This window comes from Balaenoptera physalus (genome assembly GCF_965194825.1).
Source record: "Balaenoptera physalus genome assembly, chromosome: 14".
Classification (NCBI taxonomy): domain Eukaryota; kingdom Metazoa; phylum Chordata; class Mammalia; order Artiodactyla; family Balaenopteridae; genus Balaenoptera; species Balaenoptera physalus.
Window position 1 is genome coordinate 49,940,419 of NC_138893.1, and position 24,366 is coordinate 49,964,784.

Sequence of the window (24,366 nt, forward strand, 5' to 3'; positions counted from 1 at the left end):
TTTTGAACTACTCAAAATCAAAAGGAAACAAATTCAGCAACTTGTCAAAAGGAGTCTATGGAAAGGCTATGCTGATAGTTTTCTCTACCATTTAGCTGTTTCAAGAATACAGAGAAAAACCTTAACTTGGATTAAAGGCAGGATGGAAAAGTCAAATATTGGGTAGTTGATTTCGTATACAATCAAAGTAATATTTACTAGAGCTGATACATGTCAAATAGTACACTAGTTTCTCATTAGTAACTCTCCTAGACTTAGGCTGAATGAGAGCATTCCTCAGTACCTCCCTGGCTTTATCCTCTTCTCTGTATTTCTAGGATTCTTTTACAATCAAAGGCCAAGGACCGATGAGCAATAATTAGTGTGCTGGTATATAGTTATCAATTAATTCTCCCCAATTTGTAAAAGCATTTGCACATTTTATGGTCTAAAAATTTCTATCCTGGCCAATTTCAAGCTACCCATCTGAGTTCAACCAGCTTGCAAAATTCATGAACGTCTAACAATTGGCTCCCATAAGCAGGTATAAGCCTATTTCACTTAGAATAATGTCCTCAAGTTTCATCCATGTTGTAGCATGTGACAGTATTTCCTTTCTAAGGCTGAATAATATTCTATTCTATTCCATTCTCTCTCTCTCTCTCTCCTCTCTGTGTGTGTGTGTGTGTGTGTGTGTGAATATATATATATATATATATATATATATATATTCACACACACACACACACAAACACACCACATTTTGTGTATCCATTCATCTATCAATGGATACTTGGGTTGCTTCAACCTCTTGGCTATTATGAATAATACTGCTATGAACATGAGTATGCAAAGATCTCTTTGAGATCCTGCTTTTAATTTTTTGGGATATATACCCAGAAGTGGGAGTGCTGGATCACACAGTAATTCTATCATTAATATTCTGAGGAGCCACCACACTGTTTTCCATAGAGGCTGCACTATTTTACATTCTTTACAAGATGTAAATGAGCTCATTAGATAGATGAGCATCTGTGTTCATAAGACATACTGGTCTGTAGTTTTCTTTTCTTGTTATATCTTTGTTTGGTTTCAGTATTAGGGTAATGCTGGCCTCACAGAATTAGGTAGCAAGTATTCACTCTGCTTCTATCTTCTGGAGGAAATTATAGAGAACTGGTATAATTTCTTCCTTAAACATTTAATAGAATTCACCAGTGAACCCATCTGGGCTTGGTGCTTTCTGTTTTGGAAGGTTATTAATTATTTATTAAATTTCTTTAATAGGTATAGGTCTGTTCAGAATGTCTATTTCTTCCTAAGTTGTAGAAGATTGTATCTTTCAAGGGATTGGTCCATTTCACCTGGGTTATCAATTTTGGGGGCATAGAGTTGTTCATAGTATTCCTTTATTAGTATCCTTTTAATGTCCACGGGATCTGTAGTGATGCAAAGTTTAATATCAAAAATAAACGTAATACAGCAATTAACAGAATAAAGGTGAAAACCATATGGTCACCTCAATGGATGCAGATAAAAGCATTTAACAAAAACCAACATCCATTCCTAATAAAAGCTCTCAGCAATCTGGGAACTGAAAGGAACCTCCTAATCCCCTGATAATGTATCATGAAAAACCTATAGCCAACATATATCTGTATAAAAGTATATATAAAATGGTAAAAGACCAAATGCCTTTTCCCAAAGATAAGGACATCCACTCTTACCAATTCTTTTGAGCACTGTACTGATGGTCAGTACAGTAAAACAAAAAAAAAAAAAGGAAGGTACACAGATTGGAAAAGAAGTGTATTTGTACATACTTCCAGTGAACAATCCAGAAATCAAAAATTTTAAATACCATTTATAATAGCATTAAAAATAACAAATACTTAAGGATAAATATGACAAAAGATGTATAAGACCTTTACACTGAAAGCTATAAAACATTGCTGAGAAATTTTAAAAGACCTAAATAAATGGTCTTTATTTAGAAGAAAATTCAATATTGTTAAGAAGTCAATTCTTGCCAAATCAATCTAGATTCAACATGATCCCAATGAAAATCTCAGCAGACTTTTTGTTGTTGAAATTGGCAAACAGATTCTAAAATTCACATGAAAATTCAAAGAATCCAAAATACTTTGAAAAAGAACACAGTTGAAGGACTTAACGCTACTTGACTTCAAGGGTTATTAAAAAGCTGCAGTAACCAAGATAGACAAAAAGAGCAATGGAACTGAGTAGGTCCGTAAGTAGACCCACACATATATGGTCAATTTGTTTTTGACAAAGCTGCTATTAAGAAGAAAAAGGGGAAACAAATCTCCAAAGCCATTAATGGCATCTTCTCTATGCCAGGCACTTGTTCTACAGCAATAAATAAAACATAAAAATCTAAAAAAAAAAAAAAAAAAAAGAAGACGAAGAAGAAAAAGGATAGTCTTCTGAATAAATGGAGCTGGAACAATCGGATATCCATATGAACTTTGATCCATACCTTGTACCATCTGCAAAAACTAACTCAAAATGAATCACTGACTAAAATGTAAAACCTGTAAGTATAAAACTTCTAGAAGAAAATAGAGGGGAAAATCTTTGTGACTTCAGATTAGGCAAATAAATTTTTTTTTAAGATATAATAGCTAATAACATAATCCCTAACAGAAAAATTGACACACTGGACTTAAAATTAATTTCTGCTTTTCAAAAGATACTTTAAAGGGAATAAAAAAACAAACCATGGACTGGAAAAAAAAATATTTGCAAATCACATACCTAATAAAGGACTTGTATCCTGAATATGCAAAAGAATCTTAAAACTCAATAACCAGAAAGCCACTCAATTTTTAAAATGGGCAAAACATTCAAACACTTCAACAAAGTAGATATACGGATGGCATATAAACATATGAAAAGATGCTCAACATTGGGGCTTCCCTGGTGGCGCAGTGGTTAAGAATCTGCCTGCCAATGCAGGGGACACAGGTTCAATCCCTGGTCCCAGAAGATCCCACATGGTGTGGAGCAACTAAGCCCATGTACCAACTAAGCCCGTGTACCGCAACTACTGAGCCTGCGCTCTAGAGCCCGTGAGCCACAACTACTGAGCCTGCGTGCCACAACTACTGAAGCCCGTGCGCCTAGAGCCCGTGCCCTGCAACAAGAGAAGCCACCGCAATGAGAAGCCCGCACATGGCAACGAAGAGTAGCGCCCACTTGCTGCAACCAGAGAAAGCTTGCGCGCAGCAATGAAAAGCCAATGCAGCCAAAAATAATTTTTTTAAAAAGTCCCCCTTTAAAAAAAAAAAAAAGGATGCTCAACATTATTAACATTAGGGATATAAAATTAAGATCACAATGCAGTACAATGACACACTTATTAGAAGGATTCAAAAAAGACTGTACTAAGTATTGGTGAGGATATGGAGTAACTGGAACTCTCATGCACAGTTGTATTATCATGTTAAACTGTACAACTGCTTTGGAAAACAGTTTGGCAGTTTCTAAAAATATTAATAATATACTTACCATGTGACCTAGCCATTCTGTTTCTAGGATTTATCCCAGAGAAATGAAAATATATGTTCATACAAAAACTTGTACAAAAATGTTTATAGAAACTTTATTTGTAATAGGCCCAAACTGGAAATAACCTAAATTTTCATCAATTGGCAAATGGATAAATAAATTTTGGTATAACCATACAATGGGATACTCCTCAACAATTTTCAAAAAGGAAAATTGCTCTACATGAACAACATGAGTGAATCTCAAAATAATTATGCTTTGTGAAAAGAAATAGGCAAAAAAGAGTACATACTGTTATGATTACATTTATAAAACACTAGAAAATGTAAACTAATCAATACTGACAGAAAGCAGATCAGTGGCTGCCTGGGGATAGGAGCAAGGAAAAGTGGGGTGGGATGGGAAGGAGGGATTACTGTGTAATAGGGGGCATGAGGATACGTTCATTATTTGGCTGAAGTGATGTTTTCACTGTTTTGTACATACGTCAAAATTTATCAAGTTGTATACTTAAATATGTCCATTTTATTGTATGTCTATTATACCACAATAAACCTGTTTTTAAAAACTTAGTAAGACAACTCAATAAATAAATGAGGATGAGATGTGAAGACACTTCAAAAGAAGATAAGCACATGAAAAGGTGTTCTATACCATTAGCTATCACAGAAATGCAAATTAAAACTACAACCACTACACACCCACTCAAATGGCTGTAATGTTTTTTAAAACTGACAACACCAAGTCCTGTCAAGGATGTGGAAAAATTGGACATTCACACATTGTTTAGTGGAAATGTAAAATGGTTTGCATTTGCAAACTCCTAAAATGCTACTCTGGGAAATAGCTTGGTAGTTTCTTTTAAATTTAAATATATATTCAGAAATCATACTCCTAGGTACTTACCCAAGAGAAATGAAAGAAAAAAATGTACATACAAAAGCCTGTATGGGAATGTTTTCAGTATCACCAAAGACTGAAAACATTCCAAATGTCCATAAACTGGTGAATGAATAAAGAAATTAGTTCATCCATACAATGGAATACCACTCAGCAATAAAAAGGAACAAAGTATTTACACATTCAACAATGTGGATGAATCTCAAAAGAAGTGAAAAAAGCCAAATGCAAAAAGCTACATAAATATGATTTAATTTATATGACACTCATAGCAAAACTATAGGGACAGTTGCTAGGGGTTGAGGAGAGGGGATTAATAGGAAGGGGTATCATTTTTGGGGTGATGGAAATTTTCTATATCTTGACTGTGGTGTTTACACAATTGCAAAATTCATAGAAGTACACTAAAAAAGGGACAAATTTTGCTGTATGTAAATTATACTTCAAAAATCAAATGAATTAAAGTACACACTTTAAAAAACCATGTGTGAAACATGCAGGTAAAGCAGTTCTGGTGCTTTAAGAACGAGCTTTAAATCCAACAAGGAAGACAAAGAAATGCATCTCTCTCTTCTCCAAAGCAGAGGCTGCCTAAATGTTGAGAGTCAGGATTCAGAACACTGGGCTTCAAATGCTTGCTCTCATCTTTTCCCTGAATTGTGCAAAAGATTTGTCCTCCCTGGTGCCCCACCTTATCTTTTTCTAATGGAAGCAGCTTTCAAACCTTAAGCCATTTTCTGATCTGGGCCTTTGGCTAACACCACCATAAAGAACTTGGTGCTTTTGAGGTGACATTCTTCCTTCTATGTCACTTCTTTGCCCAAATACCAAGATGTTTGGGCAAGGGGGTATATTAGTATAAAAGAGACGGGATTTAAATTGCTGGAGGCAGCATGCCTTAAATAGGAAACGTAACTCAGGGGCTGACCAGGGGGTTCACATAGACTCCCCTTGCACTTTTTGCAGGCACAGGTGTGCAGGTCCTCAGATTCTGGACAGGTTCCAATTTGAGTAATTATGTTCTCTCTCCCTAAGTACCCCCTACTGTTTCTGGTGGATAGAGAATTCTTATTCACTTCCTGTACTAAACTGTTGTATAGAGTTGCTGTGCAGCTGTTGAACAGCTGCCACATTCTTCTCCATATACAGTCTCTAAAGCACTTTTGGATGAAAGGCAGCTATATAAACATATTTTATTGTCATGTATTGGTTGCCTTTCCACTTAGTGGTAGGTTTTGTGAAGTTCTAACTATCAAATCCAGCTCTGTATTCCACAGCACATCAATGTTAATTTCTTTCCCTTCCTGCTCCCCAAACCCCTCTAAACAATAAGGCTCTTACCACAAGGGTCCGTAGACAGAGAGTTCCTGCAGGAGCACGGGGGTCCAAAGCAGCTACAAGATCCCACACCTTAATTTTTCTAAAGATCAAAAAGGGGACAAAAATCTTACTTAAAAGCAAAATCAAGGGAACACAGGAAGAATAGCAAAAAATCACGGCAATAAATATGTACAGCGAAGATAGTTTATATTATAAATGCAGCTCACAGGAATATACAAAAACATTTTTGTTTTGGAGGCTCAGTCCTTGCATTCATTCTTAAAAGTGGAAAATGTAAAGCACTGCAAACTTCTTAAAAAAAAAAAAAAAAAGAAAAGTGGAAAATGTACGTGATTAACCTAAACCTGAGAAACAGGCTAGCTTTAACCAAACTGAAGAGAGTGAATGGTAAAGTTACACCATACTTTGGGCCAAAAGGAGTTCTTATATAGATACATTAGAACTCTTAATGATAGAAGAGATCACTTAGACCTAGAAACCTGTAACTCTGAGGCATCTTCTTTCTGGTCAATTCTAAGAATGGCTCACGTCACACATATCAGAGGACTGGGGTCCATTTAAGAGCTCTGGAGTTTAAGCAAATCCTCATATTTTGATTTAAATAAGAAAAGTATAGCTCTTCTATAAATCAAGTATAGGTCATGTGTCCTCAAGGTAAGTATTAATAACAGACAAAACCCAAGAAAAGTGGGTATAGATCAAAACCAGGGCAATGAGAAAATACAACCTTGGACTTATCTGGAACATGTCATCATACCCTGAACAATTTCCCAAGGGTAGAACAGTGATGGCTGACTCAAAGCAGAGGAAGTGGGTCTGTTAACACTTACTGCTGCTGCTTGAGTTGTCTTAATATATCAGTATAGCCAGCTCATAAACTAAGATAATGTTGTAAGTTAGTTTCTGATATTTAAAAAAGCTGCCAGGGACCTCCCTGGTGGTCCAGTGGTTAAGACTTCACTCCCAAGGCAGGGGGCCTGGGTTCGATCCCTGGTCAGGGAACTAGATCCCACAAGCCACAACTAAAAAGATCCCACGTGCTGCAACTAAGACCCGGCGGAGCTAAATAAATAAATATAAAAATAAAATTAAATTAAAAGCTGCCAATATTTGAACTGTGGCCTTCTACTTCCCCAAATCAGGCACCTTGATGAGGAGAAATGATAGAGAGCACTTCATAAGTGAATACACTTTTGTAAGAATTTACTATGTGCTTATTAGCATTGCTGGACATGGGATCTATCCACAACATGATAGGACTCTATGACCATTCGAAATCAGACTGAAGGAAAGTAAAGATTACTTAACTCATTGTGACTGAAATGCTAGAAGTGAGGACAAGAGGGCTGTACTTTTAGGAATCACTCAAAGGGATAAAAATTCAAGACTGTACCATGCTAAGCGCCACCCCCCACCAAGATATTGCTCTCCAACATTTCAGCTTTATTAATAAGTCACTATTTTATATTCATATCCTGATATAGTGGGTTTACCCAGTTCTTTGCTTTATAGGGCTAAACAGATAAATATATAACCAAAAAACCAAAATATTAATGAAATTCATGAGCAAACAAGTACAATTAAATGATTGGGAAGCATATTTTAGAAAAGAGTAAACAAAGGAGAGGTGAATATATGGATTAGACACAAGAAATATTGTATCAGATTTTTTCTGTGATATCTTTTAGAGACAAGGAAAGGTTACATTTAACATTCTAAGGCAGGAGGGATTAACAGGCAGATTTTTTAAAAACGCTGTTAGCAAACTCACCCATCATAGGCTCCACTGACTATCCTCTTGTTATCGAATCGAATACAGCGCACCAATTCCTCATGGCCTTCTAACACTCGTAAGCATGCACCACATTCTATGTCCCACAATCTAAAAGAGAAAATTGAGTCAAGTGAATTTTCAGGTATTCTTTTCTAAGCTTAGAATGTTATAATAACATACTTCATACGTCTTTTAAAATATCCAAAAAATAAAATCAATCAACACTCATACACAAATGTATTATTTTCAGTGTAATTTATTTCTTTTCTGCCATATAAGCAGAAAAATGTACGATTTAAGTTCAAATATGCAGTATATATTTTCAAAGCACCAACCTTCATATAATTCTGTAATCAGGGTCACCAAGGAATATAAAAGATGAATTCAATGTACACAGTTGCCTATGAAGGAAATGACCAAGCCAAGAAAAATAATGTTTCCTAAAATCACAATTAATAAGAAAGAGACGCAGTATGAGTGACATCCTGCCCTCACAAAGTATGTCCACCTTTGTCACCGAGGACACTCTCTGCTTTCACCCCACTGTCTAGGACAGTTTTTCTCATATAATGGAAATGCAAACTAAGTTCTCAAAAACTTTTAGATACTAATTTAAATTATGTATGCTTTCTGACCAATCCAAAGGATTTGTAGGAATGATAATTTCCTTAGATATAACAATATCTCTATCTGTTGTTTTTTCAATGGCCTTTTCATTCCTTAGTACTTCTTTGAAGGAGGGGGAGAGGGTTGATAAATCTTCCAAATTCTATTCATATGTGTGTCATTCATCTTCATGAAGGAAAAATACCAAAAAGTACTTCAATTTGTGGATTCTTCATAATTTCTTCATGATTTCTTTATAATTTCAAAGACTGGCAACTCCCTGGCCAATTATGTAATGCTAAGAAAACAAAATGCACAATTTCTAGCAGGGAAACAAATCTTTTTTCTTTTTTTAGAACAGTGGCAAAGAGAAAAGGCCTTTAGCTATTTATTAGCACTTTTCAACTGCAGGCAGGAGAAATTTAAAGAGAAGGGCCTTCAACCTCCATTTTTATCTCTCTTGCTCACTTCCTCTTTCAAGCAGTACTTTTTAAATAGGTCTATCTGGTGATAAAACTATTACGGGAAGGAAACACATCAACAAAAGGCTTTGCTATGCTGCCTCTCTGCTTGGGGCAAACTTTTGATCTGTAAGAAGCTACAGAAACTGAAAAATGTTTTATTATAAACATAACACAGTTGAAGATTTGTTTGATCTGTGCACAAACAATGAATGGCAGGATAACAGTGATCCCTTCTGGGCAAGGGCACCTGCTGCTCACCTGATAGTGTTGTCAGATGAGCCACTCACGACTAGCCTGTCTCTGTACTGCAAACAGGCGATTCCACGTTTGTGTCCATTTAAGGTCCTTACAAATTCACAAGTACTTGTGTTCCATACCTGAAACAAAAATAGCATTTGGCAGTTGATCTGGTGCTTTTACTAGTAAAATCTATGGCAACTGGAGTTTTTGGGAAGCAGAAAATAGGACTGAACTAATAGGGGGAATTCAACTTTTCAAACCAATCCAAATCAAACCAAAAAATGACAAGTTTAATTCATAGTAATATACAGCTAATTTGTAGCTGGCTGCTGTCACATGAGAATCCTCAAATTGATGTACTCTTATGGGGTTAGTCTGGTCTTGCAGACAAATTTTCTTGAACCTAAATTTACCCCTGCCCTTTTCATACTCACCATTATTTACAGGAATAAAAACCTAATTCAAATTGTCACACAACCTATCTCACTCATTACCTTTTTATGCATAAACTAGTATTTGATTTAAATATTAAGTATTCTACAGTGAGGGTTAAATATGAAACTGCCCTTGAGCAGATTTCCACATGAACTCCCCTTTTCTAAGTTGGGGACTTACTGAAAAATGCCTTATTACCTTTATAGTCCTATCCCCAGATGCAGAAACGATGTACTTGTCATCAAAGTCTACGACATTGACTGCAGCTCGGTGTCCAACAAGCACCCTCCTGAGGGTGATGTCAGTTGGGGAGGCCATATCCCACACCGCAATGGAACGGTCTTTGGAACAGGTCACCATCATGCCATTATTGAAACGCAAGTGCAGAACTGCTTCACAATGGTGAATCAATGTGTTTAGCATTTCACCTGTATTTACATCCCACACCCTGGAACAAACAACATTAAGGTTATCTTAGATTGAGGAGGAACTCATGCTACAATCTATTACAAGTATTGGACCACCTCACTCCCCACCCTTCCCACCCTATTCTCATAGTTAGTGTTACACCCTACTTTCCTTCTGCAGCTCTGAAGTTGAGCTGAGCTAAAGTGTACTGATGGACCATGGGGAAGTGGTAGACAGAGGGCTGGACTGGGAGAGTAGGAAGAGGAAGGGGATGGGATGCTGCCAATGTGAAACCTGGGCTAGTTTCAGGGGGCTGGAATGAGGTTGCAGTGACCATCACCAGAGAATTGGCCACAGACTTCAAGATTATCATAAACCTTCTAACATTCAATTTGATACATTTTAAACTGGGAATCTGATTAATAACTACAGCATTGGTGATCCCACAGACAGCCCTCAGGTCTTAGACTGACATAGGCCAAGAAGCTTCCCTAACAGACTGACTTAGTACTACGGATGTGAGTTTGATGACCCTGGACCTTAGTTTTCACCACATAGGTCAAGGCCTAAAATTATCTAGACTCTAAATGTAAGGCCCCATTTCTGTGCTTTAAATGAGTGTAGGGATCAAGAACAGCCATCCCAATATCAATATGGGCTTCACAGCATAGTGTGGGACCCTTGGATAGCTTGAGAATTTTTTGTGCAGGTATATTTTACTTTGATCACTCTATTTTTGTATATTTACTTTGTTTTTTACAACACATTTTATTTCTTTTTTCAGTTTAACCCTCTTTTAGAAAATCATTTTTTCCCTTGTCCTATAAATGATGTTAGCCTCTACAATCTTTCGGCTTCCTTGAGGCACTCCACAAGCACCAATAAATGTTAAATGTTGATAACTCTAAGAACAGAATTTGCTATGCCTTTAAGTCAAAAGACAAGAAACAGGAATGGCCTTTTCTATTCACAGAGGATAACTTGGAATGGTAAACATTTAACTTCAGAGAATCTAACAATGCAGTTAACTGCTTTTTTTCCTATTTTTTTAAAGTTACTTTTGATGCATTATGTTTGCTAAATCCTTTAGCTCAAGGCAAAATTCCTAACAGAGGTTTCTAGTCTAGTGGTGCTGCTAGTACCCAGAACTCAAGCTACACTGGACTCCAGCAGCATAATGGCTGGGTCATCAAATCACTAACGCCTCTGGAAATTGAAGGTCCCTCCCTGAGTGAAGCTTGCAATTAAAAACTGCAGGGACAGCAGGGGAGGGGTTGGCAAAGAGAGAGCTTTGCTCACCTGTACACATTTTAAAGGAGATAGGCATGCCTGTACTACAGTTATAACCACTAGAAAGGAAGGCTTCATTCCATTCATGTCATTCCCCTGTGAGGCGGTTTTTGTAAGAAATGCAAGGTTTACCAAGTTTCTATAATAGATGATTCCCCCAAATCAAAATAGATTATGTAGTTTCTATTTTTTTGTAATTAAAAAATTTTTTTATTTTTAAATATTTATTTATTTATTTAGGCTGCGCGGGGTCTTAGTTGCGGCACGTGGGATCTAGTTCCCTGACCAGGGATCGAGCCGGGGCCCCCTGGATTGGCACTGCAAAGTCTTAACCACTGGACCACAAGGGAAGTCCCTGTAGTTTCTTAAATGTACAAAAATGTAAACTTACCGTAACCATTCCTAAATCAAGTTTTCTAGTTCTAGACTGACACAATGATGGGGAGAGCTGGTGGTTTATTCTTCTTTGGTTATGAAGTTTCATAACTGTGTTCAGCAGATGCATACAAAATTACTATCTAAGACAGAACAGAGTGAATCTGATATTTCAGAGTTCAAAAGATCATTTGAAATTTTCTACCTGACTGTGGAATCCGATGATCCAGTTATGATCACCCTCTCGTCATACTGGAGACACAGGACAGAACCTGTGTGGCCTGTGAGAATTCGCTTGCATTCCAATGTGCTTTTATCCCAGATCTAGGATGGCAAACAAGATCCTTTTGATCATCGTGATAATGGGGTGCTGCAGAGACTTGCTGGCTCTATTATGTGTTTGATTCCCCAAAAGAGTCAAAGCCCGGAATAGTGTGGAATGCATTCTTTCCTATAGGTATAGCTAAGCACCTATATATATGTGGCTTCAGTACTAATGCAGACTTTATCCTTTTCATTAAGGAACAGCGGTAGCCTATAATTATGAAGGCCAAAAGAGTTAATAGCCCATTCAGTGCACTTCAAGAAGAGAATTTAACCCTAGCCCTATCCATTTGCATGTGTTTCTGGAGGGAAGCAGGCATTTTTCCTTTAAGGAAATTTTGGCTTTTGGACTGGAAACAATCTAAAACTCTTACTTTCTGGAAATACTGCTTAGAGTTTATGCTTTAGATTGCTTTATACTGTGGTCATCCTCACCCCTTCTGCTACTTTCCCATAACTGAAGAGACCTCACCTTGATTGTGTTGTCTCGAAGGCCGCTTACTATCTTCTGATCATCATACTGTAAACAATAAACTCCTTTGCTTGTTTCACTTCGGCAGTGGATTCTCTGTAAGCTATGTCTTCCACATCTCCAATTAGATTCTATTGTCTAGGAAGAAGGAATGGTAAAGAAGCAATAATTAGGAAAGGACTAGAACTAAGCTCTTATCTGACTTTCATGGCAACCAATGACAAATGCTCAATGCTTTACTCTACTGGATATATAAAACTTAAGGCATTTTTTAAAAAAAGCCACTATTTAACGCTGTAAAACATTTTTCCATGTGCAAAGTAATTAAAGATTTATTTCCTAGAACTCTCCTGTATATAACTCATTCAACTAAATAATAAACCAGCTAGAAAGAGACTGTTCACCAACAGAGGGCAAGCTATGAACCACATGAGGTTACCTACTCAGTGCTCATCTTCCATTTATGGTGGCCATTTCTACCAGTGAACTTCCACAGAGGCTCAATTCAGAAGATATTTGAATAATGGCTTATAAGTGCAACTTCAGCAGTTTCACTGCTGTTATTGTATTCTCTCTCTCATCTATTTATCTATCAGTAAACAATTTTTAAAAGCTTTAAATTTTTTTTGCCTGGGAATTTACTATATTTTACCTATCCTACTCACTTGTAAAGAAATTGATTTTTATCCCACACAATAAACCCTAATGGGTTTGCTGTAACAATGCTGTTACTGAAGAATGTTGATGATTCTCTAGTATTTGGCAAATACCCAAATATACATAGATCCTTACCTCAATATCTTGTATGATTTTAGGATAAAGTGCTCTATAAAAAGAGTTGGGAGGAGCATTCCCATCAGGAGGTTTGTTTTTGAATAAATACTGTCCCCTAAAAAACAACAAATATTTCCAAATAAAAATCATAATATTATACATTTACGAGGAACTTCCTATTTCTTCAAAGTGTTTTCACAGTTACCATTCCATATAATCTCCATAACTAGCCTGGAGAGGTGTGAAGTTAAGCTCGATTTCAGGAGTCCATGTCAAGGAGGAACTTTCTGGGCTCAAAGGAACTCTGCCAACATTGATTTGCTTTTGGGTAAAACAGAACATCAGAGTGTCAGGCCTTCAGGAATATTATGTCAATAGACAAATGGAATGCATATAGTCAGAATTCATCTGCTGACTATCAGACCTCTGTATAGACAGATTCATTAGCCTTATCTTTTGAAAATTTTGTTAGTGATGATAACTACCACCTTTGAACTAGGCACATGCCCCAAAGACTTTTGTTTTCACTGAGTAAAAGCTGTGCCAGTGTCAGTGGAGTCTAGCATTGTGGGCAGCAGGAATGGCTCTGTCACAGAGATCACTTTTTCTAGTCTCCAGTTATATGGGGTAAGGTGTGTTGGCGGCTCAGGCACCCAGGCTGCTGGTGATCAGTGTAGCTATGCTTTAAAAGGAGCAATTTTGACAGAAAACAAAGGGATCACAGGAGTGTCCAGCAGCAAGTACGAAAGCAGATAAAAAAGAGAAATGCCTAGGGCTTCCCTGGTGGCACAGTGGTTAAGAATCTGCCTGCCAATGCAGCGGACACGGGTTCGAGCCCTGGTCTGGGAAGATCCCACATGCCGCGGAGCAACCAAGCCCGTGAGCCACAACTACTGAGCCTGCGCATCCGGAGCCTGTGCTCCGCAATGGGAGAGGCCACGACAGTGAGAGGCCTGCGCACCGTGATGAAGAGTGGCCCTTACTTGCCGCAACTGGAGAAAGCCCTCGCACAGAAACGAAGACCCAACACAGCCAAAAATAAATAAATAAATAAATAGATAAAAATTTAAAAAATAAAAATAAATAAATATATAAATAAAACAATTATTAAAAAAAAAAAAGAAATGCCTAAGAGCACTGTGCTGTCCAGTCTAAGGCACAAAATTGACTTTCACAGGTGTGTTCCTGGCTATGTACATACATACATGGATTTTATTGCCTTTCCTTGATTCCAGTGAGCAACATTTGTTAGCATCTCCTTCCTTATGACAGCACATCTCTGGAATACTCATATCCCAAGCTAGATCTTTGCTACAAAAAAAATCAGTAAATGGCAATCACTTCCTGCTGGGTAAAAAATTTAATTCCTCATCCTGAAGTTAAGAACCCACCAAACACGGTGTGCAAGCTAGTAAACCCCACTATGGGTGTACTAACTGCTGTTCTCACTGGCACTGTGCCTTGCAAAGTGGAGATAGGCAGAAATGCCTCTGAGTGTAATCCTGGCACCAGAGAAATCATGTTTTCCACTCATCCACTGAAATCCAGTCATCCACTCCTCCCTCTGTAGCTCCATTACAAAATAATTAATTGTTCAGTGTCTCTAGGAGCACGTCTCCCCTGCCCTCTTCCTATTATACACCTTGAAAATTAGTTGAGAAAATTTCCTATTAGGAAGGTAGCTGGCTCTGACTTCTGTGTTGATACAAAAAGGGTAATCTGCAACAGAGAAGCTAATAGTTTTTTTTTTAAAAGGGACTAATAGGAACAAGAAACATGATACATCAACATAAAGAAAAGGGCAAACAAGACACACTATGAAATAATTTGGGCTTGAAGATACACTTCTCTGAACAATATTATTCTATAAACACATTGCAGGCAAACAGATTTTGAATGAAGAGGTTCTAATCTGGTTAATAGGGAATTCCCTGGCAGTCCAGTGGTTAGGACCCGGCACTTCCACTGCTGGGGGACCGAGTTCAACCCCTGGTTGGGGAACTAAGATCACGCAAGCCGCACAGCTCAACAACAACAACAACAAAAAATCTGGTCAATAATTACGATTTAATAGTTTCAACGTCAACATCCTTTAATGAGGTAAGAATCACTATATTCATTTGGCAGATGAAGAAATCAAATGTCAGGGAGGTTAAGCAACTTGCCCAAGGTCACACAGCTAGTGAGTAGACCTGGGATTTGAATCTAAGTCTGACTTCAGGGGCCACACTCTTAATTACTGTATATCTCTGGTGGGTTTTTCTGTTTGTTTTTTAAATTTTTATTTATTTATTTATTTTTGGCTGCATTGGGTCTTCACTGCTGTGTGCGAGCTTTCTCTAGTTGCAGAGTGGGGGCTAACTCTTTGTTGTGGTGTGCGGGCTTCTCGTTGTGGTGGTTTCTCTAGTTGCAGAGCACAGGCTCTAGGCGAGCGGGCTTCAGTAGTTGTGGCGTGTGGGCTCAGTAGTTGTGGCTCGCGGGCTTAGCTGCTCCACAGCATTGGGATCTTCCCGGACCAGGGCTCGAACCTACGTCCCCTGCATTGGCAGGTGGATTCTCAACCACTGCGCCACCAGGGAAGCCCTAACTACTTTATTGTCTCTCAAGGCCCACCGTTTCTCAGAGATTCCTTTCCTCCTTTTAATCTCTGGCAATCGTATACAGGCACCCCAGGATTTTCTTCATATGCAATGAAACTATACCCTAAGGAAAGAGAAATCATACAAACCTCTGATCTCATTTTCTACCTCACTGTATTTATCACACCTTGCTAAAGTGTTTGAATTTCTTTGAATCAAAGGTGCTCCAAAAAAGGTGGCTAAGTGTTGAAAACTGGTTTCTCAGTCTATATTTATTTTGTAAGTCAAAACCTTTTATGATGGAAGCCCTTTGACAACAGGGGCCACTTCTATGTGAAACGCCTAGTACTTTTGAGAGTGTGAGGACAGGATAAATGCTAAATATTAAATTCAGAATGTTATCATAAAATGTGATCTGCTGATTAAGAAAATGGACTTTTCCCAAGCAGTCTTTTATTATACTTTTAAGAGTCACCATTACTGAGCAGAGAGACTATTCAGTATTATTCAAGAGAGAAAATAAGAGTTCATGTCCTAGGGGCAGACTGTCAAATTCATCTAGATATAAAATACAACAGTAGAGTGGAAATTAAAGCCAAAGCTTTTTTAGAAAACTGTATTTATTTATTTTTGGTTGGAAGAAATGGAAGAAACTTTCAAAGACAGTATTTGGGGAAAGGTAGTATAACAGACTTTATTGACAAAGGAGGCTTGGTTAAGACAACTTGCAAGAAAAAAATGAAAAAGTGATCATAGATTAATTTTTTTTTTTAAGTGGGGAAGGACAACTAACACAGGAAGAAAGGCAACATGTAAAAATAAGCAGCCACAGAATGTGAGGGGGATACTGGAGCCGATCTTCATGGGGTGAACAAATATTTGAAATTTCATGGGTCTATATCAAGCTAAGATGATAAATATGGCCAAACGCAAAGGAATACAGTCAGAACTCTGAAGGATACTCAAAAGAGCAGGAATGGGTTTCTATGGTTGAAGAGATAGAGGGAAGAGTGGTAATTGGTGCTGAATCCTGAATTATTTCTCAGCTATACCTTCACACACCCTTTTAAAAGGCCAAAAAGCCGTCTGTTCAATGATCTTACTTGGTTTTTTCTTCTGTATAACTAACATAATAGATCTTTAGTGCCAACCCTAAGCAAAACTGTGGAGCCTACATTTATCTTTGGCATTTTCACACGTATGTGTCAAGATCTGTCCATCTACTTCTTGTTCTCCCTGCCTTCAAAAAAAGAGACTTTGTAAAGTCCCAAGGTGTGATAAAGGCTTATTGTCATTTACAGTCCAAATGGGAACAAAGTACATTTTAACAGGGAACAAAACCTTTATAGCTATGGGAATAAGTCTCTACAACTGAAATTTCAGGTCAGGACTTATTTGGAGGGGAGTTTCTTTTCATTTTTTTTTTTTTTTCCCCTGAAGGGTGGAGGAATATTCCTAGCTGCCCTAAAATTTTCCCATGTAAGCAACTGCCTCCTCTATTTCTAAGGCTCATCCTGGCATGCTTAGCAAAATGATGGACTTTGAATGCCATACAACTATATACTTTTTTGCTTTTTTATACAATATAAAGAGTTTATTTCCAAATTATGAAATAAGTTATGAAAGATAAGATTTCTAGTTTTCTATATAGTGAAATAAGTGAGAATAAAGAAAACATATTTGGGGAGGAGAAATAATAACTTTCACTTATGCAATTTTTATATAGCCAAAAATTGCCTGGCATTTGCTTCCTAATTTAATTGAATTTGGGAGAAATTTTAAAGTCTTCCTAATAGCCAGAATGACAGAAATCTCTTGAAGCACTTGGTATAATATTTAGAGGTCATTATGTTTATTATGCTTTAATGAATTTCAAAGATGCAAAAAAAGAAAGGGCGCTGACTATATTTTTATGAAAATGGCTAAGAAAAGCTGATCCTCCATTCTTAACTGTTCTGTATCTCTTTATGATCCACGATAAACAATTCATAAAATTAATTGCTCAGGATATCACTGAGCATATATATGCCTGCTGGTGCATATCTACCAACTAAAACATTCAATATGTCACCTTTATTTTATTTATGAAATATTCACACCCAACTTTCTTAGAGTGACATTATAGAGACATCCTCCGAGAGAAAATTATATATAGAAGACATCTTCCAGAAGTTCTAATGAAATGGTACCATTACATTAAGAGAACAACAAAATTGGTGACTATCTCTTGGGCTGCTAACTATATAATGCCTTAAGGGATTCAGGATTAAGCAGTAAAATCTTGAGAAAATATAAGAGTCTTAAAAAGAAACAATGATTTATACTAAATTCCAATCTTCCCTCTTTCTGATGGCTTGAGTTCATATTCTAGTTGGGCATAAAAATAATTTTGATTACAAAGATGATAAAACACCACAGGCAAGGGCTGGAGGCAAGAAATCTGAAAAAGAAAATAATTATTTGTTCTGGATTATTTTAGGGGAAAGCTAGATCTGATGGCTTCTGTGTGATTCAAAGCCATCTACTTGCCTTATAAATTGCCCATCAGCCCTTTTTCAGGATACCAATCTCTGCCCAGAGAACAGAACGCTTCAAATAGAATGGCTGGCCAGTTTTTTATGATTTTTTGCAAAGCAGTATTAACACATTATTATGTCACTTATGAGTGACTGGTCAGGAGAAAAACTGCCAAGTACACGAACAACTATTTAACATTTTTTGCTATAAAACAGCAAAATCACTGTATCAAAAGATAAGTGGTCTCATGGCTCCCAATAATACTGTATTCCAGAGACTAAAAGGCCAGGTCCTGAAGCTCTGTAATAGTAAGAACGTTAAAAGGCTCACCACCCTCTTCGTTCTGCCAGGCCTCTCCACAGAGAATCTGTCCTGACCATTCTCTCGATGAGCTTCTTCCATAACATGCCATCAGATGTCACTCGGTACCATTCCTTGCACACAAGTTCAGCAGCACATAGTGATTTGGCATCCAGGTATGACAGAATGTTCTCAGCGATGTGATCTAAACCCCGAGCTTTCGGTGGGGGGAGGAGGCAAAGAAAAAGAACATAGATAGTGGTGAATGATTTTTTACAAAAGGTCTTTTAAATCAGAACAGCATTTATTCTGCTATGAAGGCACACTACTGTCCCTAGTGTGGTCAGTTTCTTTTTCAAACAGACTGGGGTAAAATGAGTGTCAATAATTTTTCTATAAGGTTACAGAAATGAACAGTATTTTCCATCTTCCTTTAGATAAGGAAGTGAAAACTAACAACCAGCAAACCCCCCAAGATATTAAAAATAAAAACATTTCCAGGAAACAATTCACATCTATCTATATGGATTTTGGCACTAGGGGATGTTCTATGGATGGCATCTCAAACTCTGTGGTTCAGACCCCCCACACCCCAATTCTCTATATTAGGTCCATTTCTCATTCTGTTTCTATTACTGCTGCAGTTCCTAAGCTGTTCAGTAAAAGAAATATCCTTTAAATGTACTGGGGGAGAGGCACTAAGTCAGAATGTTCTGGATTATAGAATTCTGGGCATGCAGAAAGGAGAGAAGAAGGAAATACAGAGTGGTATAGAAACATCCCAAGAGGAATGACCGAGAGGTATGTTTAAGTTCAAGTATGAGTTTAATTTTAGATGTTTAAAAAATATAATTGAGAACAGTTGCTGCTATAAAGCCTAAATGACAGTTGGCTAAAAATGGAAAAAAAAAAAATCCCAGACCAATAGATAACTTAGAATTTCAGAGACTATTTTTGTAGGATATACAGAGAAAAACAGTGGAAGTAGATCTTGGACTGTGTTAACTGGGTGGGCTTCTCAATTACGATTCTCTACTACCCAAATCTGTACTGGGGCCTCAGAGGAACAAATCCTATAAAATAGGATATTCGCACTAACTTTTGGCTGCTGTTCTAACTCACAAGTGAGACAAAAACATTCAAAGTTATTTCTCTTTACAGGTTACATATCAGAGGTTTGCTAAAGACTTAAATAGTGCAGAAAAGATTCCTTCATACTCTGATTCCCTTAGGCACAAACTTAACAAACAGGAGAGAGAATACCACATTTCATTTTGTGTCTTTCCCCTGAATCATACAAAGACACATTTGGATGCCATTAGCAAAAATCCAAATGTGCTTAAACATTATTTTAATTATAAAAATTGTATGGATATCAGTCACATTTTTCAGCAGATTTGGAAAAGAAAGCATTAAATGGATCTTGTTTGGCTGGCATCACATGTTCATATTTAAGCACAAGCAGATGGAGGCATTCATCACCTAATTCTTATTAAAGAAACATGACTATAAGCCAATTAAAGATATAATAATTAGTTCGTCATACAAAATACAGTAATGGCACAATTTCTGCATCTTTATATTGAAACTTCCTACACCATCAGAAGTTCCCAAAATGCATTCCTGTTTTTAATGGCTGGCATGAAATTGCTCCTGATCTTTCACTCTGTCCCTATAATAAGTCTTTGGAAGTAATTTCACCTAACACTCCAAACAAACCCATTACATTAATGGATTACAGGCATTTTTTGAAGTAGTTTGGTTTACTAAATGCAGCCAGATGGTGTAGGTTCATAAGTTAAAGTGGCCATAAAGCATTAGACTGATGATTTAGTGTCTTATAAAGTGGTCAGCAGATATACATCAGAGATTGGTATTAGGCAAAGGATACACAAGTCTAATCATCTCCTGTTCAATTCTTAGTGGTATATGCTTGAGATCGTAACATGTCTCAGTGACTGGGAAGAGCACAGTAATGAGGTACACACAGATTGTTCGCACAAAGAAAACTGTTTGCCTATGACTAAAATAAAATCCAATGAGTGAAGAAGGGGCAGAAATCTATTCTACTTAACAAAAGATATAGGAACAAACTCAGCTTGAAAATGGTTATTTCTAAGATATAAATAGGCATTTCTTTTATTTTAAAGGGCAATTTAAATTCCAATTTTGGAAAAACAAATTTTTAAAAAGATATAATTGGCAAAGGTTAAGCAAAGTGGTAATATGCAGTTTGGGGGGGAAGGTATAAGTTGGTATATTTTTCTTAGAGGATAGTTTGGCATATGTATTAGAAGCCTTAAAAAATGTTCATAATTCATTAATATAGAAATCCCACTTCTGGTATTTTTTTCCCTAGGATGCCCAAAAGATGAATAAGAATGTCCACCACAGCACAGTTTATAATGGAAAAAACATTTTAAACTACCTAAATGTTCAATAAAGGGTTTAAATAATATGTGCTTCAATCACCATAAATAATAAATACTATAAAAAAATTATTTTTTAAAAGAACCAACACTTAGAAAAACACATTAAGAGAATACAGTAAGAAAAAAATGTTACAAACACTTATGAGGGAAATATACACACCTAGGAAAAATATTAATAGCATATTAGTAGTTCTCTCTGAATGGTAGGGTTCTGGTAAATTTTATTTGTATATTTTAAACTTTTTTGAATTTTCTAAATTTCCCATAAGTGCTATAATCAGCAAACAACTGAAAAAAAAAATAAAAACAAGATAAGCTATTTTAGAGATTCACTTACTTTTGTACTATTTTTCTTTTAAAATAAGCTATTAACACAGGTGAGAAACTTGTATTTTCCTGAGACAGCATTTCCCCCAAATACTGATGCCTACATAGTATCCTAGATCACCATCAAGCATTCAGTGAAACAACCACAGCACTCTCCAAAGTATTTTAAGTGTGTGTGTGTATATGTGTGTCTGTGTATGTACAAATATATATATACATTTTAAAAAATATATAGTTTATAATAGCTATTTAGTTCCTGAGCAGTGAGACTGTTAACCCTGGCATTTACATATTTAATATCACAACAAGGCTCCTGAGATACCATTCTTTCTAAAATATTCAATTAAAAATGTTTCTTATTCATTCCTATAATGTAAATATTCTGTTGATAAATTCCCATAGAAATCCAAATTCAAATACATTAGTTAATATACCTTAAAACTAAGACACATCTCAAACCAGACAACACCTCAGAAAAGATTCTATTTAAACCTACGTGTGAGTAAAAATAGGGTGAATAGAGACAGGGAGAAGAGAGGGGAAAGAGGAGTCTCTATTATTTATAGAGTTTGATTTTTTGTATTTATATCCCAAGAAGGTATAATTAAAATACTCAGTTTGTAAAAATCAAGCCAACAAAGATTTTTTAAAATAGAGAGATATAGAGCTGTAGATTTAGTATGATTATCATTGTAACATATCTTCCAGGCAAATTAATGGCTCACAAACATCTGTAGACATACCTGGCAGAGCAGTTATGAAATCCCTCTGCAACATAGGTTTAAGATACGAGTTTATGTGCCCATGTTGGTAATGACACATTTGGGATATAAGATGTTCCACAAATTCCACTTGATCGGACTCTGACCACTGCTCAAAATATTTGACACACAGTTCCTTTTCCTTCTCATAGCTTGCCGAGAGTTTCCGTTGCTTGGGCACAATCATACTGGAAGTGCCATTGGCAAGTTTTGTCTGTAGAAAAGGTGGATTGAAAGAAACATATAAGTATTGAAAATAAGGGAAATTATATAATTTTCCAGTCTGGCATGCTATGTTATGTATGTCTATATGATGGAGCTCACTCTGTTACTCTATTAGTAATTGGATGTTTGCAAACAGCAGTTACATGGAAAAAGCCACAGAAAATACCACAGCAAGTTGGTAAATCAGGAATACTGCTGGATGACAAGGTATCCATTTCCAAAAGTTCGTAGGAAAGCATTATTTGGAGATATATAGATGAAAACCCATGAAAGCATGTTATTACTAGCAAGCAAAAAAGCTAATTTGCTTTTTCTTGTATACACCAGTTACTAGGCATTTATACAATTACTTACTCACAACTTATTTTTTAATAGTCAAGTAAGAAATCCTCCATGCAAAGAAAAGCCAATGAATAATTTGAGACCCTGGTACCTTTGGAGATAAAGCTTAAATAACATCAATGCTCAGTATACCCATTTCCTCCCCCCAACCCCCCCAAAATCCTATCTCTGCTGTCATCAAAATTATATGCCATAAAGTCTTCTATATTAATTGGTTCATTCAATACATATTAATTGAGCATCTATAATGTGCCAAACACTGTCCTAGGTGCTAGGAATACAGGATTGAACAAAAATAATACAGTCTCTACCATCAGTAACTTACATTGTAGTAGGTACAGCAAGCTAAAAACATTACCATACAAACAGAAAATATAATGTAGATAGTATTTTGAAGAAAAATAAAGCAGGATAAAGGGATAGAAAAATTAATATATGCTATTGTGACGGGCAAAAATCTAAGATGGTCCCCCAAGAAATTCTTGACCCCTGGTGTACAAGCATCTCAGTTATTCAAACAAACATGTAGGTACTGCCGTGACTTAATTAAGGTCCCAAATCAGGACCATAAGATAGGGAGATTAGTCCAGTGGGTGTGACCTAATGACATGAGCCCTTTAAAAGCAGAGAGTTTTCTCCAATTGGTTGCAGAAGAGAAGGGGATCACCTGACTAGGAATTCGGTCATCCTTAGGAGCTGAGAACAGCTCCCAGCAGACAGCCAGTAAGGAAATGGGGACCTCAATCCTACAAAGGCAAGGAGCTGAATTTGCCAACAACAACAACAACAATGAGCTGAGAAGAAGATTTTTCCCCAGATGAGAACTCAGCCCAGCCAACACCTTGATTTCAGCCTTGGGATACTTTGAGCAGAGGACCCAGTCATGCTATATCAGACTTCCGACCTAGACAACAGTGAGCTAATGAATGGGTGTTATTTTAACTTGCTAAGTTTGTAGTAATTTGTTATGTAGCAATTAAAAAAAATAAACAACCTAACAATTATTTAAGTCTAAGGGGTCAGAGATAGTTTCCCTAAAGATATGACATTTGAACTGACACATGAAGGAAATGAGGGGACTAGACATTTTGTTACACGGGGGAAGAATGGTCTAGGCAATGGGCATTTTGAGAGCAAAGGTCCTGGGTGGTAGTCTAAATGGCATGTTCAAGGAACAACAGGAGGGCCCAGGGTGGCTAGAACCAAGTGAGCAAAGCAAGAAGAAATACAGTTGAAGAAGTAGTCCAAGCCAGATGATCCAGGTCATTTGGGTGGTAGTAGCTATCTCCAAAGATGGCCCCAAACAATTCCATCCCTCCCTGAACATGAATTCTGTTCCTCCTATCAAGAAGTAGTTTGTCCTAGCCTTTGAATCTGGCCTTTGACTAACAGAATGTGGAGAAAGTGACATTCTGGGACTTCTGAGTCCAGGCAACTTCTGCCTACTCCACCTTAGAACCTTGAGCCACCATGTAAGAAATTCAGAGTACCCTGCTGGAGAGGGAAGTCTGGAGGATGAGAAGCTATGCAGAGAGAGGTCACATGGAGAAGCACATAGTCTGAGCATGACAATCTGAGACCTTATAAAGGATCACTGCTATGTGGAGAATAGGCTGCAGGGGACATGAATGGAAATTAGGAGACTAATTAACAGATTACTTCACAGTAGTCCATGGAAGAGACAACAATTTTTTGGACTAGTAAGGTAGCTACAGACGTGGTGAGAAATAATTGGGATTCAACATACACTTTGAAGGCAGAGCTAACTGAATTAGCTGATAGGCTGAATATGGGGTATGAGGGGAAAAAAGGAGACAAGGACCATACTCAAGTTTGAAGCTGGGGAACACTAGGGTAAGATTCAGAAATAAACTGAAATTTTTGCTACTCTAAAAGTTGATTTTCTTTAGAGGATAACCACAACGTGGTAGGTACAACTAGGTACTTGTACTTTTTTTTTTTTTTTTTTT

General features: G+C 37.0%; 1 protein-coding gene across 13 annotated transcripts in view; it reads right to left on the bottom strand.

The window, feature by feature from the left end:
• Positions 1 to 24,366, bottom strand: part of BTRC (beta-transducin repeat containing E3 ubiquitin protein ligase) — a 182,516-nt gene that overhangs the window by 2,505 nt on the left and 155,645 nt on the right. For 12 of the 13 annotated variants that reach the window (XM_082425202.1, XM_082425197.1, XM_082425201.1 and 9 more), the window contains 9 exons: positions 21,812 to 22,043; positions 18,340 to 18,526; positions 12,932 to 13,028; positions 12,140 to 12,277; positions 11,549 to 11,667; positions 9,469 to 9,718; positions 8,854 to 8,972; positions 7,523 to 7,633; positions 5,752 to 5,830 (listed from right to left, as the gene is read on the bottom strand). In XM_082425202.1, the coding sequence (XP_082281328.1) occupies positions 5,752 to 5,830; positions 7,523 to 7,633; positions 8,854 to 8,972; positions 9,469 to 9,718; positions 11,549 to 11,667; positions 12,140 to 12,277; positions 12,932 to 13,028; positions 18,340 to 18,526; positions 21,812 to 22,043 (1,332 nt within the window). Of the gene's footprint in view, positions 1 to 3; positions 1,419 to 5,751; positions 5,831 to 7,522; positions 7,634 to 8,853; positions 8,973 to 9,468; positions 9,719 to 11,548; positions 11,668 to 12,139; positions 12,278 to 12,931; positions 13,029 to 18,339; positions 18,527 to 21,811; positions 22,044 to 24,366 lie in introns of those variants that run through there. The other variant, XM_082425200.1, reaches the window with a different exon arrangement.